General features: G+C 39.2%; 1 protein-coding gene across 1 annotated transcript; it reads right to left on the bottom strand.

The window, feature by feature from the left end:
* Positions 1-7,142: 7,142 nt before the first annotated feature.
* Positions 7,143-10,790, bottom strand: RGS1 (regulator of G protein signaling 1). Its single transcript, XM_074876775.1, has 5 exons — positions 10,644-10,790; positions 10,189-10,272; positions 9,489-9,550; positions 8,767-8,930; positions 7,143-8,027 (listed from the first exon to the last, which is right to left on the bottom strand). The coding sequence occupies exons 1-5, from the start codon at positions 10,745-10,747 to the stop codon at positions 7,842-7,844; spliced, it is 600 nt and encodes a 199-aa protein (XP_074732876.1). The 5' UTR covers positions 10,748-10,790; the 3' UTR covers positions 7,143-7,841.
* Positions 10,791-15,631: the final 4,841 nt, after the last annotated feature.

The raw sequence follows: 15,631 nt of genomic DNA on the forward strand, positions 1-15,631 counted from the left end.
CAGAATGTTACCTTTCTACTTCCCTTTCCAGAATATTTAAAGCACATAAGAGTGGAAGGTTTAGTCATTAATGTGATTGAACCTAAATCATACCCTTCCTCTTATTACATAGATATTCCACTAGATGTCATCCGGTATCACCCTGAAGGAGAAGGTATGACCTGCGTGCATCAGTTCAAACTGTGGTCCCATGAGGGGGAATGTGGGCTCTGGGGAAACTCTGCAGTTTCATTGTTACCAATGGTCTTATCTAGCCTGAAAGAGACTCCTTGCCCAGAGAGGCGAGGTGTCACTGAGACGAGCAGGTAACTGAGGCATATTTTGAACAGGCTGGTTGACATGGCTTCTGATATGGCCTTGTTCCTTTGAATTCCTTGTGTTGCCGAGTGTATGGACACAGAAAAACTTCAGCGTCATGAGGGCATGTGCTATGTAGGAGTCAATTTTTGCTTGGTTCATTCAGCAGTTGACCTAGACATGCTTTTCAGAAAGAAAATTATGAGGAAAATTGAAAAACCAAAGTATCAAAATGGAGAAAATGGCTGTATCATATCAGAGCTGCTGAATTTGTCAGTTGTTCTGGCCTGTTCTTTTTCTAGAGATTAGTTATCAATTGCTAGCTAGTTTAGGCAATATATGTTGATTGTCTTGATTGCAACGTTTTTTTATCAGTGAGGCTAATGCTCTCAGATGAGTTCTTGCTCATAGTCTTGTATTTCCTTTTGTTTTCTTGTGTCCACTTACCTAGTAACATCTTTGTTAATTCTCATGTCTTCTCTTTATTTTTTATTCTTGCCCTTATATTCATTCTTTCCTATTTGTGTTTCTATTCTAATGCTCTTCTGCTCAATAAACATCTCACCCACCTACATCTGTTTCACGCTAGTGAACATGTAAGTACTGTCTGTCTCATTCTCTGTGTTGTACCCATTCTTTCCATCTACCCACATACTCCCTTGCTTGCACACTGCTACCCTTTCTCCTGCACTACACCCACACACTGGTGTTCATGAATGTAGGAACACTGTTTTCTGAGGCTTGCCTGATACTCGTATTCCTATTACAGTGTCTTATAAGGGCATGTTAAATAGGAGCATTTAGGATGTGCCTAGAGATCTAGGGCCAAGCACAGGAAAAACAGCAAAATATTAAGAGGCCTTTGTTAACAAAGTGAATACTCTGATCTAGGTGCTTCTTATCATCACTGCTGTTTGAGTGGGTGTAGTATAGAAATAACGGATCAAGGTTCTTGCTTTTCACTTAGTACAGACATTGATGCTTCCAACGGACAGTCCTGTTTCTCTGGTTGCATTTTACTTGGTGGCTTTGATCAGGTTCTGTTGGGAACTTTCTTGCTATATAATTGAAAATAGCCTCAAGAAAAGTTATGTTCAGTGTGCAGCGAAGATCTGCTCACAGAGCAACAAGGAATGGTGTTCACAGGTTCAGCTCCTTAATGTAGGCCACAACAACCCAGAAACTGTCTGCAGCTATACAGATGATGAAGTGGTTTCTGTTTCTGGGTAGAAGTAGGCATGGCCTGCTGGTAGTCACTGACTTGAAGAACTTGAATAGTTTCTATATTCATGGCTTCAGGTTTTATTGGTAAGGTTGGACAAATCGTACATTGTGACTGGTCTCTGCAAACTGGTCTCTGGAAACGATCATCTGCTCAATGAAAACAGACTGAAGTCTAGATAGCACTTCTGAAAACCTTACCTCAGTTGTACACTATGACCTTTCTCTTCCCTTTTTCTTCCTAAATGCTGTGATGTCATTGTGTGAGCCTGATATTCTGCAACCATTGAAGTAGAAAAGGAAATCATGTGACTGGAAGCTTGGACTAGTTTTTACATGAACTTTCAACCCTTCCATTTAATCAGGCTTCAGAGAGGTGGGTGCTGTGGTTTGGGTATGAAGCACTGTGTGCCCTTAGCTCGTTGTCAGACTCTGCATACACACTTGCAGAAAACCTCAGCAGTAAACAAGGCTACTTACTTACACTTCCTGCAAGTGTACTCATTTTGAAGGTGCCAGTTGTTCATCTTGCAGTAGTTTGTTTAGTGTAAAGTTTTTGATTACAGTTTGGTCCAAGTTGGTCAGAATATTTGACCATGTTAGCCCAGGGCCCCCTATCCTCCAGATGTTAGTTCCAGCACATGAACAGTCCCTGGTTGGACTTTGGGATTTGTTTGAACACCCTGAGTATGTTCACTATTTCCTCAGACTGGCATGAACAAGGTGTCGTCTTGCTCAAACTTGTGGCTGGTCAAATTCTGCTCAACAGCAAGTCTCTATCTTTAAAGCAGGTTTCTTGACCTTCATCATTGACAGATCATTTGCTACAGTAAATATAGTACAGACTTTTTCCATAAGTGATATGAAATTAATGGGTTACTAAATTATTGCTATTATGCAAGGAGTGTTTGTTTTATTTTTAAAGGTTGTCTTCTAATACCAGAATCCCTCTGACCACAGTAACTTGAAAAAAACCCAAAACCCCCTGTGACTCAAGTGATGTCAAGTTTGTAGGCAGTTGTACTGTCACTTTTGTACTTTGGCTGTATAACAAACTGAACAGAAGCATTGCTGATTTGCTCTGTTTCTCTCTGCACACAAGTCTAGAGTGATCCTGAAAGGTTTACATTTCTGCATTTCATTTTTTACTCAAGCTATTTTTAATTTTATTAGTAAAGGGACCATGTGAAAGCTGGTCACTGAACTAGTTTAGAGAAGTGCTTTAAGGCTGTGTTGTGCTTAGGCTGTTTGAAGAAATTGAAGGGAAGTGCTCAGTAGAATTTAAATGTTGATGATCTTTGGGGTCTTTCAAGAGAGTACTTTCTAGGGCTGTTTTGAGAAATGAGGGGGAATGAGTTTATTTCCAAAATAAGTACATCAGTTCTTGGTTGATGTAAATCTCTGTTTTATGACTAAAACCTTTGAGGCTATATTTATCCAAACAAAGCCAGGGGGATAACTTTAACTCCTCTCTGACTTTGCTTCTGAGCATCCAAGACAAATTTAAATCATCCAATGAATATTAAGCAAGAACTTGTTTTGCAATTTCTGGCCAGGTTTAATGACTTATAAGATTTATTTTCAAAAGCTTCACTTCTAGACATTACACTCTCTGATACAATCAACCCATGTGTCTGAATGGAAGATGAGAACATCTACTTTTTCCATCTATTGTCATCTATTTTTGTTTTCCAACTCATTTCACAACTATAAGGGAGGTGACATCTGGAAAGCCTGTTACTTCAGAGTGTGGGCAGGGACGGGCGGCACTTAGGGGTCTAGGGTGATGAATTTGCACTATTCGTCACCATCTCAGCTTTAATTTCCTTCCTGCTTCACTGTGCATAATGACAGGATGTCTCTACTAACAGCCTTCCATGGATGGCCTTTTCAATATATGGGAGAGAATGATACTATGTTATGCCATATTTTTAGTTCTGTTTGGGATAATATTAAAATTTTCTATTTCAGGGAATACCTTTAGAGGTTTTCCAAATTGGAGAGGTTAAAGTTAGTCTTCTAAATTCACTTTCAGGGTCTGCTGAACTCTTGAGTCTTCCTATAAAGAAAACTCTCTGCAGCAGGGAGAAGTGAATTCACTTCAAAAGTATACCTGGAAATGGTACAATGATTGATTTTTATAGTGAAACACTAACAAACACTGAAAGTGTTTTTTTCAGGAGTAACGTAGAACACTTAAAGAAAAGACTGAGTCACTACTGTCAAATCTTAAAGCTTCTCCATGTACTGCATCCTGTTTCCCTATACTGATATGTAGCTGACGGCCAGTCTGATTTGACTGTTTTTCTTAGAGACTGTGAATGGAACAGCAAATTTCCATTCTCTTACAGTATATTTTTTCCAAAAAGGGAAAGCTAAATCTAGTTTAAAAAAATAATCAAGCTGTTTGACATACATAATTAATATTTTAATAAGTGTTGGATCACAGTCAGAGCCTGATTTCTCTGGAAAGTTTCAGCAGTTAATCGATAATTAACTCAGTCTAGCATATGTTCAAAAAGGACAGTTACCCCCAATTGCCTACTAATTCACTTACAAGATAGTGTATAGGGCTTGCGTTCACAAGTTTCTCCTTTGAGTATGGGAAGTTTCCAGGGAGGCACGCTTTCTGTATTTGATGTATAACATGTCCTGTTTTGGAAGTTTGCCATGCTGTGCAGGGCACAACCCACAGCTGTGATACCAGTCTGCAATACTGAGGCTATTGGTGTGCATGGGTAGGGGAGGACATGAGGAGGGAATCACAAATGAACTTGATACGGTGCATGTACCTTGTAAATGAACCAAGAGTCCTAGAAAATACTGAGTCTTTAACCCCTTTGATCTGTATGTTCTAGTGTTTTCTTGAGTCCAAAGAACTTCCATTTATGCAATATTTAAAAAAAAAAAATGATTCACTGCAAAATAAGCGTTGTATACTGTATTTTGAAAAAGATTTTGAAGAAATAGTAAGAATGCCTCTCTCTGGACTATTTTAAAGCATGTAAATATTGTTAAGTGTCTTAAAATACTATTAAAATTATTTCAGTTTTACCATTGAACTATTACTTACAGCTTCTTCCTTTTATAAAATAGATTAATATGGATGGCACTATAAATTGCCATAAAATACTTCCAGATCGCCTGGACCTTGTTTAAACAACCAGCTTTGTATAGCCCTGCTATAGCAACAGATATATAATACTAGGATTACGACAGCATCCCAGAGACAGCTCTGAATTTCTGCTACGCTGTTTATTGCTTGGTGAAACATGCTCATGTTGCCAGGGACACTGGAGTGGGCTGGAATATCTCTGAAATTAACAACCTGGGTGATTGACCTTTGTAGTTGTTTTCAGGTTCCTACTGGAAATAAGGTGAAAGATTTAGAAATGTACCAAGGTTGGGTTGTAAGGAGCGGAATAGTTTCTTTTTTTCATTCTCACACTGTACCAAATCATGAACCAGGGAGAGATACTTATTGAAAAGAGTGAAAAGTCCCTCCTTCCCTCCTCAGATATTCTGGTCTACACTAACTCCACGTAATACAACCGGTTGGTGTGCTCCCTGAGAGCTGTGTTAGTCTCTTCTATGGATAGGTTTAGCTTATTTTTAGAGGGCTCTAACCAGCATGCTATAGTGTCACTATTTTCACCCTTTCCTGTTAGGGTGGACCCAGTGACTCTTTGCAGGAGGTCAGGGTGCAGGGTGCCAGGCAGTGTCTGTGAATATCTGAGCAGCTGTAGTGTCTTTAGTGAAGAGATTGACTCTGCCCCATGCAAAATCCCAGGGCAGTGGGCACAGGCAGCGATGATGGCCAGCTCTTGAAGTGAGCAGTGGCTGCTGCACCACCCAAAACCATGGCAAGATTCCAGAGTCTTCCTTCTCCTTTTATTATACGTGCCTCTTGAGACCTATGTTGAGTTAGAAACACATATCCACCTATTACCCCAGCCAGCAGTCTCCCCAACAGTAGACAAAATTGCTTCTGATGAACAGTCTTCCCTGGCAGCAGCAAGCCATTAAAAAAAAAAAATCCTAACTAGCCATAGTATGAAATATGATCTTAGTCAGAAATTTCTCACAGGTGTTTGGCTAAATCATGGACAAATTGTGAAACTGCAGGGGGAGTAAATGAAGACTGGGACCATACTAATTTAAGGGATTTACAGTCAAAAGAATAAGGTTACTTGAAGGTAGTATCTGTTTAGAGGGTAGCTGATATATTTCATAGTTCTCTTGTCTTCTGTGAGGTTGAAGCTATGCAAACAGTGACATTTAGTCTATGTTAACTGTGTCAGAACAAACATGAGTATGCCCCTGGTTTGAGAGGCATAGTTATTATTCCTAATTCACAGGAATTAGATTAATTCCCACTGATCCTGGAAAATTAATTCATGTAAGAGCCAAGTGGAGCCTAGTTTACATTGTTTCAGAAGCAGTCAGGTTTTGCAATCAGAGACTCCCTCAGGTATACACATTTAACAGAATGAAAATCATACTGCAAGACCAGATTCTTTTGTTCTGCATTTACTGGCTTTGAAAGTAGGAAGATGTGATTTGCAGTGGCTTCCGCCTACAACAGTAGGTGATGGAGGAAGTTGGCAGCAACTGCCACCTAGCTGTGTTCCTGCCAGCAGAGTTTTGCTTGTAACGCTGAAGATTTTGTCCTCCCTTGGAGGTCCCAAGGTCCCCAAAGGGTGGCAGTATGAACATGGTCTGCTCTCCCCATGAGGTGACGTCTGTGGGTTTACAGCTTCTCCATTTGGTACGGAATAACAGAGTGTGCCTGACTAAGCTCGTGTTATTTTGGAAACTGGAAAATCTGCAAGGGTGAGATAAAATCTTGTATTGCCACCCGTGTGATAGCTGTGTCTCATGATAGTAACTCATTAAGACCAGGGCACCCTTTGATTTATTTTCTTTATGAACTCTAATGTCACAAGGTCTTAAACACTTCAGATTTGGTAGTGCCTGTGTTCGTAGTCACACAGTTCAAGCATAATTGCAACTTTTCTTCCATTACTCTAGTTCTCGTCACTACCCACTGTGGTATAGGCTACTCATAACATTGCATACTTTAGAGTAGATTTAATACAACATTTGCCATGAAATTAAATGGTCTTTGATGCTAGTATTGGTATTGTAAATTAAAGTCTGGATCTTGCCAAGGTTAGGTTGAGTAGTACTAATATCACAAGGAATGTGACTGCTAGTGAGTCTCACCAGTTACTGCCTCTCTACATATGCATGTGTGGGCCATATGCTGTGCTCAACACATCCTCAGTATTGAAGTGGATTGAACTGTGGGGTCAGTGATTAAACGTTGTCTATATTTGAGATTTGACTTGGGTGCTGGTAGTTGGGGGAGCATGAAAAAAATAGGAAATTTAGACCCGTTTCTCTCTTTTTTTTTTTTTTTTTGGTCTTCTTTTCTGCTTGGGGGTTGTGAGGATGTGTCTATGTAGGTCAGGATCACCTACTCCGGGTAACTAAAATGATGGTTGTGTAAAATGGATAAAATAGAGAAAAGGTGGTGTAGGGAAAAAGTCATGGCATAGTGGGACAGAAGGGAACCATGTGTTTCAATATATCGGTAATTACGATGGAAAGATCACTTAAAATAAGATGTAAAATGACCATAAAACTTTATTTTTAAGGAGATTTGATTGAAGAGTTGCTTATTATTTTGCAATAAATTAAACAGAAAAGGTGCTACATACCTGCCTGTTGAATACAAACTTGGTAAAAGTACAGCTTATATAATTCTTATATAATTTAAAATATATCAATTTTAAGACATGTCAATTTATAATATATTTACATAGCACAATAGCATCATGGAGCTGCACTCACACTAATTAACACTTCACATTAAAAAAAAAGCCATTAATCAGTCTTGTCTGGGCATTTTTTTGTTATGTACAAAATTGTCAGTCATGCTTATTTTTCTTCCGAACTGGACAATCTTTTCCCAACACTCAGCTTGCTAGTCTTGCAGTTTCTAATAACCAGCAGTTCTTTGGGATCTACGACTTGGTTCAATGTTCACAGTGTAGTTCAAACAATAAATAGTATCCACATCCTGTCTTGACTCCATGGCGTATAGGAGGAGAGGATTTTCTCCTTGAGCTGCTTTCACCCTTGTAACAGTCTTGCCTGCTTTTATCCTGTGTTCTCTTGGCTGTGGAGTTCTTTGCATCTCCCTTGTACCCCTCCTCCCAAGGCAGGGGTTCTCCTTGCCAAGATCCAACCACTCTGAAGGATCTCTCCACAGCATATTTGACACAGACTCTACTTGGTTCTTCACTGCCTCAAACACTTCATTTTGAAGTGCTAGTTTGCAGCTGGTTCAAAAGGTTCAGGTAGGCTTTGGATTTCAAAAATCTGGGATATGAATCCCTTTCCATGAGGATGTACACAGTTTTCTGGGCTTCATCAAAACTTGTGTGAGTTGGGTCTTGAGCCTTTTTGGCTGTTGCTTCCCTCATCTGATAGTCAATATTGATCTGGAAAGTGAAAAACAAATGCCATTGACATCTTAGAAATGTACTGTCTTTCTATATCTACCGCTTTGTTTTGTCAATAAACAAATTCACAGCCCTAGAATTCAGTTCAATGTCAGAACTGTAAAATGAGGGAATTTTAATGCTTATATCCCAGTTATGCACAAAAAATGCTACTCATTATAGAAATGCAGTTTCTTATGGAGTCAGAAGTAATACCACTCAACAATGGACTAAGTAGAACAACCTCCAATTAAACCTCCAATTAAAACAATAGGAGAAATCTTGCGTAGAATGAGAGTCTCCAGTTTGAAATATGATTAACATACATAACTTTTAATTGTCCTGGATGTCCACATATTTAAAAACACAAGAAATACTCTATGGCTCTCCTACTAGCAAAGCTCTCTCTAAGTATCTGACTCCAAACACCAGCAGTAATCCAAACTGGGCTGACTCAGAGAACAGCATCATGTGCTGAGCCGCTGGTGCCTCTGCCGAGCTTCTCTGCTCTGTGGTGCTCCCAAGTACTGGCCTGTATCATGTGACTCTACTTGTGAGATCTGATAGTCTCGCGACTGAAGACAGTAATGATGCAAGTACGTTCATAAAAACATGTGTCTATGTCTTCATCCTATATAACTGAATGAATGTACGAGCATCTTGGTGAAGCTACACTTCTATCTTCTGATTTACCAGAATCCTTGTACTGTAACACAACACAGATTAACTTTGTACATACCTGTTTGATAGCATCTGACTGAACAAACTCCTCATAAATCCTCTCCGCTTTGCCATGTAAGTGATCAGACTTGGTTTTCTTGTAATCCTCACAAGCCAACCAGAACTCAATGTTTTCCTCGCTGAACTCTGACTTCAGGAACTCCCGAAAGACACCTTGACCACCTAAAGCCAACACAATCATCATTTATAGGATAATATTTGTGACCAGGGAGGATAAAATAAATAGCAGGAGTTGTATTGGAATCTCTGTTATAAAATCTTGCCAAAATACAGTTCTTCCCTTCTTCAGCATACTACAGATACTTTAATATTAAGGCTGATGGAGTCTTCCTAATTACATTCAGTGTTTTCAGATCTAGACCCTGGGTACCAAAATACATCAGTTCTAGTCCTCCCTAAATGGATTGTCTTAGGGTACAAGTAGAGAGAAAATTCCAGATTAAACTGATGTGTTATGCAAGGACAGAAGCCTGATCAAAAAGCACTGAATTGAGCTGTTTGGGGTTTATTTGCTATACTGGGAGTAGGAAATGGAAGGAACCAAACTTGGAAGCAAAGCTGTAACAGTAGCCATGTTACATGGGAACTGTAGATAACTGAAATGCAACTGGCCATTCCCTGTCAGTGTTTGCAGAATGCTACAGCTTTGCCTATTTGGTGAGATAAGAAAAATTTTGTCCTCAAAATAAGAACAAAGTCATACTGAAGTAATAGACTTACTTTGGCTGGCCAAGAGCTTTTCCAAAGACTGGGACCACTGTATTACTTCCTCTGCAGAAAGCCTAAGATGACAAGAAAAAGAAAAACTTTAGGCAAGCAGTCGTGTGGTTTTGTTTGCATGTTTAAAGGAGACAAATTTTATAATGTATTACTCTATTCTAGGAATACATACCAGGTATTTATTAAACTTATGGCTTTCTTATAATCTGAGACCCTGAAGGCAAGCCCACACTGAGAAAAATGATCAGAGAGATAGGAAACTAAGGAACTATGATGTTATCCTGAATTCTCTTCCCAGAAAGATAAGCTTTTACTGTAACCCTGATCAAATAATTTTGTATCTGTGCTTCTGTTTCCATATTTCTGAAATAAGTATGGTAATACCCCTGCTCTTCACTTGTGTGAAGCATCATGTCTTGTAAATCTTTAGAGAATGGATACAGTGTCCCTCTGAAGAAAATAGATTTAACTGATGTGTCTTCTCCCTCACTGATGCAAACATATCACATTACTAAGAAAAAATCCTTAACTCCATGAATAGTTTCTACTTCCTAATTTTCACCTCTTTTGTATTTGGAAATTCTAGGCATTATTATAATATTTGTTGTTTAGAAGTAGTTTAGAAATTAATAGAAGTTTACTATATAGTAATCTAGCTATAGTTATATTTTGTTATAGTTTAGTGTATCTCTGTACTTACATGACATTTCTGGAGTTAGAAGTCTTGATCCCAGATTCGATATGTGGTACCATGCACTTCAAATAATTTTTCAGATCTGCACCACTGAAACCAATGAACAGACATTTTTGTAATCCATTAAAATTGCAGTTGCATTTCAATTCTACTTAAATTTCTTAAAACTTTTAAACAGAGGCAGACAGCTCCATCCTATGACTGAAGTCTAGGAAGTTACGTATCCAAGTAATTTTTTTTAAAAGACTCCCAGTGTATCCAAAATCTACTGATTACTTAAGGGAATCAATTAATTGGTATGCATCAGCTCAAGCCATTTTTAATGATGCTACAGTCCTGGGCTTTGAGCAGGCTTTGCAATCATTTGGGCTGAAACACGGTGCTAATTCTTAATCTCCAAGATTCTAGCGTTGTTTTCACTTCTAATGCATTAGAGTTTATACTAAGATGTATATACTTACAAAGCCTTTTGCTTCTTTTTATGGACTTTGCCTTCCGCAAGCTTGCAGTCTTCTTTTCCATTTAATTCAGCCATGTTGTTGTGGGAAAAAAAAAATCCTGGCATTTTAGCTAACTTTAATGTGAAGTGACTTCTGCAACAATAATCCTCCAAGCACCAAATGTCAGTTCACCGGCTCTGCTACTGCCTTTTATTGACGCAGGCAGCCCTGCTAGTTGGTGTGAACAGATCTGTTTATCATGTATCCTCACCACAAACTGTGGAAGTTCCCTTTTTTCAGTGCACAGTGACGTGAGTCTTTTGAGAAAGAAAACAGACAGCGGTGTCTCGTGGTTGAGGTTAAACCGGATGAGACTGAATTGCTTTGGGTTTGTTTTGTGTGTCTGTGTATGTCTGTGTTACCAAAAAAAAAATCCCCTCTAGAACTTTGAATTTTTGTCTCTTTCTGATTGGTATTTTCAAATCAGAAATACTTATTGGTTTTTTATCAAATGGGCTACAAATACTGCAGTTTTATCTTGACAAAATTCACCTGCTACATGCCTGTGTTCTGAAATTTCATACTTTACAGTTGACTAGATGGGCTCAATGCAGTATTAGAAAAAAGTACTTTAAGATATGCCAGTATTAAAGTTCCATATGCAACAAGCTATTTGCTTGTCACCAGTTGCTCTTCAAACTAGAATACTATGTTAGATAGAGACATCTAATTTGTTCAGATGCATGTGTTGTGAAAATGTTTAAAAGTGATTTTCATAGGAAAGGGGTTTGAAGCAGCAAGAACTTATTTAATTTGGTTTAATTTTTCCAAGTCAGATTATTTGGAAGCACGCTGCCATATTTCAGCAATGCCTCCATAATTTTAAGTGATTTGGCATGTATAAAGATTGATTAATGTTAAAGAGCTGTTGTTTGTAAAGACAACGTGAACATTACAATGTCCTTGGGGGAGGTGTGCGTTCTCTGTACATACTTGAGTTCCACTGCAAAGAATAAACCATGGATACAAAGCAAGATGAAGAATTAATCATTACCTTCTATTTATCCATCTGGGTTGATGATTTAGAGGTTTAAGTACTTACTCTCGTCCCTGGACATGCCAATTTCTGTTTGTTTGTTGTTTTTTTTCAGGGAAGTTTCAAAGATTTTGTTTTATTAAATAATGCATGCAACTTTGATTACTTATAGCTCATGAATGATTTGTACAGGGCTGCATATGGTCATGGTAACTGAGAACTTCCTCACATATATACAGTTTTGTAGTGGAGTGTGATACAAAGGACTCAGGAAGAATGAAAGCTGACTGCAGACAGATGTGCACGCAAGGACAGACAGTTTGCATCAGGGTGGTTTTAACCACAGGAGGCTACTGATCCTCTGAATATTAGCAGTGACATAAATGTGTTTGCATAGGTTGTACTGTAGAAAACATTTATCTCCATGCTATCAGGTAAACACTGACCTCTGTAAGGCAGAGGTATTTACTAACTGCTCTTAACCCCCCTAAAAAAGTCTAAAAAGGAAGGAAGAGATGTTATCAGTACCATATTTGCTTTCATACCTAGCATGCTGGTTTTTGATGATCAGCCCCCTCAGTGTCTCATTGTGTTTCTTCAGTTAGTAGCTGTCTTCAGTGAATTACTGGGAGGATTACAGAGATGCTGCATCCAAAGTCTTCTCAGAAGGGTGCAATAAAAGAGTGATAGGAAACAGGCAGAAGTTACATCAAGGGAAAATCCCTATTCCCTACCACATCTCTCTGTACTTTGTATCCTCAGGCTAAAAGGGGGGGCAATGTCTTGAATTTATAATTACAAGCAGGTATAAGTAGGCCACCAGTTAAGTTCTGTGAGTCTAAGAGGGACTAGATAGAGTTGGTCCCCTGAAGAATAGGACTGTTTGCTTGTTTATGCCTATTATCAATGCAGGATCAGACAAGGAATGTCTGTTCTCCATTTAAAATGAAGTTATTATCTTTACCTTTGGGATTTATTAAACATACCAGTGCACATTACAAGTGTTGTTTCAGACCTTCCTTATCACATGCTACAGCATGGACTTTGTATTTCACCTTCTTTCAATAAATATTCTCCCGAGTAAATAAAATAGTATTCTTGTCACTTACATTAAGGTAATGCTGCTGTTGCACAATATTTGAATTTTTTTCCAAGTACTTTATTTGGTAGAGGAGAGAAGTTATGTTAGTATTCAATAACAGTGTAGTTTGTAGGGTGAAATAGAACCATTTCACTATGAGTTTTGGCCTTGCTATCTTAAAGGATTCTGAAATGAGGCCTCTGCAGAGGTCACAAGCTTGTTTCTGGCACATTGCATTAATTGGCTTATATCCGACAAACTTCTGTGAGTCTGAAGTCTTTTCCAACTTCATCTCTGTACAGCCTATTCTACTTCTGGCGTTCTTTTTTGGGAGATCAATAGGCACTCAAGAATATTTTGATGGTAACACATACTAACAAAAGTAAATGCAGGAGATTTTTTTTTTTTTTGGCTGCATTTGCTATAGGTTGGAGGAAGTTTAAATTAGGTGAGAGGTAAAGTACAGTTAAGAAAAATGCCTGCTTGTGGAAAGATTGTATGTAGCCCCTTGGAAGATATTACACCACTGGTCTCTGGGGCAGGTAGCAGACTTTGCTTTTTAGGATCCTGGTGATACTGGACTTGAAGGCAGTCAAAAGGGAAGGAGGAATTGGTGGAGTACTGTACTGTAAAGGAAGAGAAAGTTGTGGTTACCAAGCAGACCACCTGGCATTAGCTGATTTTCTGCTGTTCATATTCTGAATTTATAATGCTCTTAGTTTACTAATGTTATGTCCTGACCTTCTAAACTGTAATCTGAGAGTCTTCTCCAGTTTTCCAAATCAGTAAACCCCAGTCTCTGGACTACTGCGGCTGCTCTTTATCCCCATGCAAAGAAAATCAGTGCTGTCTCTGGTTCACTCTAAGCCCGGTCTGTTTGTCAACTTGGGTAAAGATTCATCTAAGACTGGCAAAAGTAGAAAGAAGTCTTGGAGTTATGAGTATCTGATTTGGAGAAGTGATGAATGATGTGTACGTAGGAAGCAGTGTGGCACCTAAACTTCTAGCTTAGGGTCATAGGGATTGTAAGGACAATTGTAAAGCAACAATATCCTCACATTCTCCTGTAAGCCTTGCTCAAGCTCTATGAAACCAAAGCCTACTGCACTCAGTAGCAGATATCTCAACATGAGAGTTCGATTATTATTCACTTTTTTTTTTTTTTTCCACTGTGGACAATTACTTTCTTCCTCTGATCTTCAAGGCATCCTTTTTTCTCTTGATGGAATATTTCACTGACTCTGATTCATTCTTTCTATGCAAGCCCACTCATCTTTAAGATTTTATTTGTTGAGCCCAATGCAAGTTACCTGATTTCAAGAATGGGAAAAGTGTCTACAAGACTTAGGTATGTGTACAATTGAAGTGAGAGGAAAAAGAGAAACTATAAGAATTAATATGTCTGACAAGAATTTTTTTTGTTACTTGAGTTATGTTCTATTTCTGTAGACCACAGAAATCCACCTGCATGGAATTTCCTAAATTAAAAATATTTTGCCAGCTATGAATATGGTTATTGTAGATGATCCTGCTTTGACCAGGAATCGGACTAGATCCCACAGGTGGACTTGATGTTGGTCCCCTCCAGCTTGCATGATTTTATTGTTCTGAATACCCTGATTTGACATTTGTAGTGTCAAAAGTGCTACTTATTCTTAACATAACTTTAAAAATATAATGCTTCAAAATCTTACTCATGCCTCCTTATTCAGGTTCACTATCCTTGTTTCCTGTGGACAGAAGTGTAGTCCAGGCTCTGGTGGGATATAACATGATACCATGAAGATTAGTTATGTCCTGACCCAGTGGAAAGCTTTTCACATAACTTCTGTCCTCCTAATTTGCTGGGGTTTTCTTCAGTTTCATCATGAGATCGTTGGCAACAGACCTGTCTCTTTCATCACCCACCATCTTAGTCTACCTGTATAATACTTCACTCTATTTCATGCAGAGCATGATGGCTAATTGCTGCTCAAAATACTTTCTTGTTTAATAATTAGTCTCATTTTCTTCTCTTATTATTACAGGAAATTGCAAAAAGTATATTTTGAGCCTTACAGTTTTAGGGCTTATTAGAATAACCCCATCATTTGATACAGAAATCTCTTTGTCCTGAAGTTGGTATCCCCTCACAGAATCACAGAATCATCTAGGTTGGAAAAGACCTTGAAGATCATGTAGTCCAACCATTGACCTAAAACTGACAGTTCCCAACTACACCATATCCCTCAGCGCTATGTCAACCAGACTCTTAAACACCTCCAGGGATGGGGACTCCACCACCTCCCTGGGCAGCCCATTCCAATGCACAACAATCCATTCTGTAAAGAAATGCTTCCTAATATCCAGTCTAAACCTTCCCTGGCGCAACTTGAGGCCATTCCCTCTTGTCCTATCACTTATTACTTGGTTAAAGAGACTCATCCTCATCTCTCTGCAACCTCCTTTCAGGTAGTTGTAGAGGGCGGTGAGGTCTCCCCTCAGACTCCTCTTCTCCACCAGTTCCCTCAGCCGCTCCTCGTACGACATGTGCTCCAGACCCTTCACCAGCTTCGTTGCCCTTCTCTGGACACACTCAAGTAATTCAATGTCCTTTTTGTAGTGAGGGGCCCAAAACTGAACACAGTAATCGAGGTGTGGCCTCACCAGTGCCAAGTACAGGGGTAAGATCACTTCCCTGTCCCTGCTGGCCATGCTATTTCTGATACAAGCCAGGATGCCATTGGCCGCCTTGGCCACCTGGGCACACTGCTGGCTCCTGTTCAGCTGGCTGTCAATCAACACCCCCAGGTCTCTGACTGGCAGCTCTCCAGCCACTCCTCCCCAAGCCTGTAGTGCTGCTGGGGGTTGTTGTGGCCCAAGTGCAGCACCCGGCATTTGGCCTTATTGAAG

This window comes from Strix uralensis, chromosome 8 (genome assembly GCF_047716275.1).
Source record: "Strix uralensis isolate ZFMK-TIS-50842 chromosome 8, bStrUra1, whole genome shotgun sequence".
NCBI lineage: Eukaryota > Metazoa > Chordata > Aves > Strigiformes > Strigidae > Strix > Strix uralensis.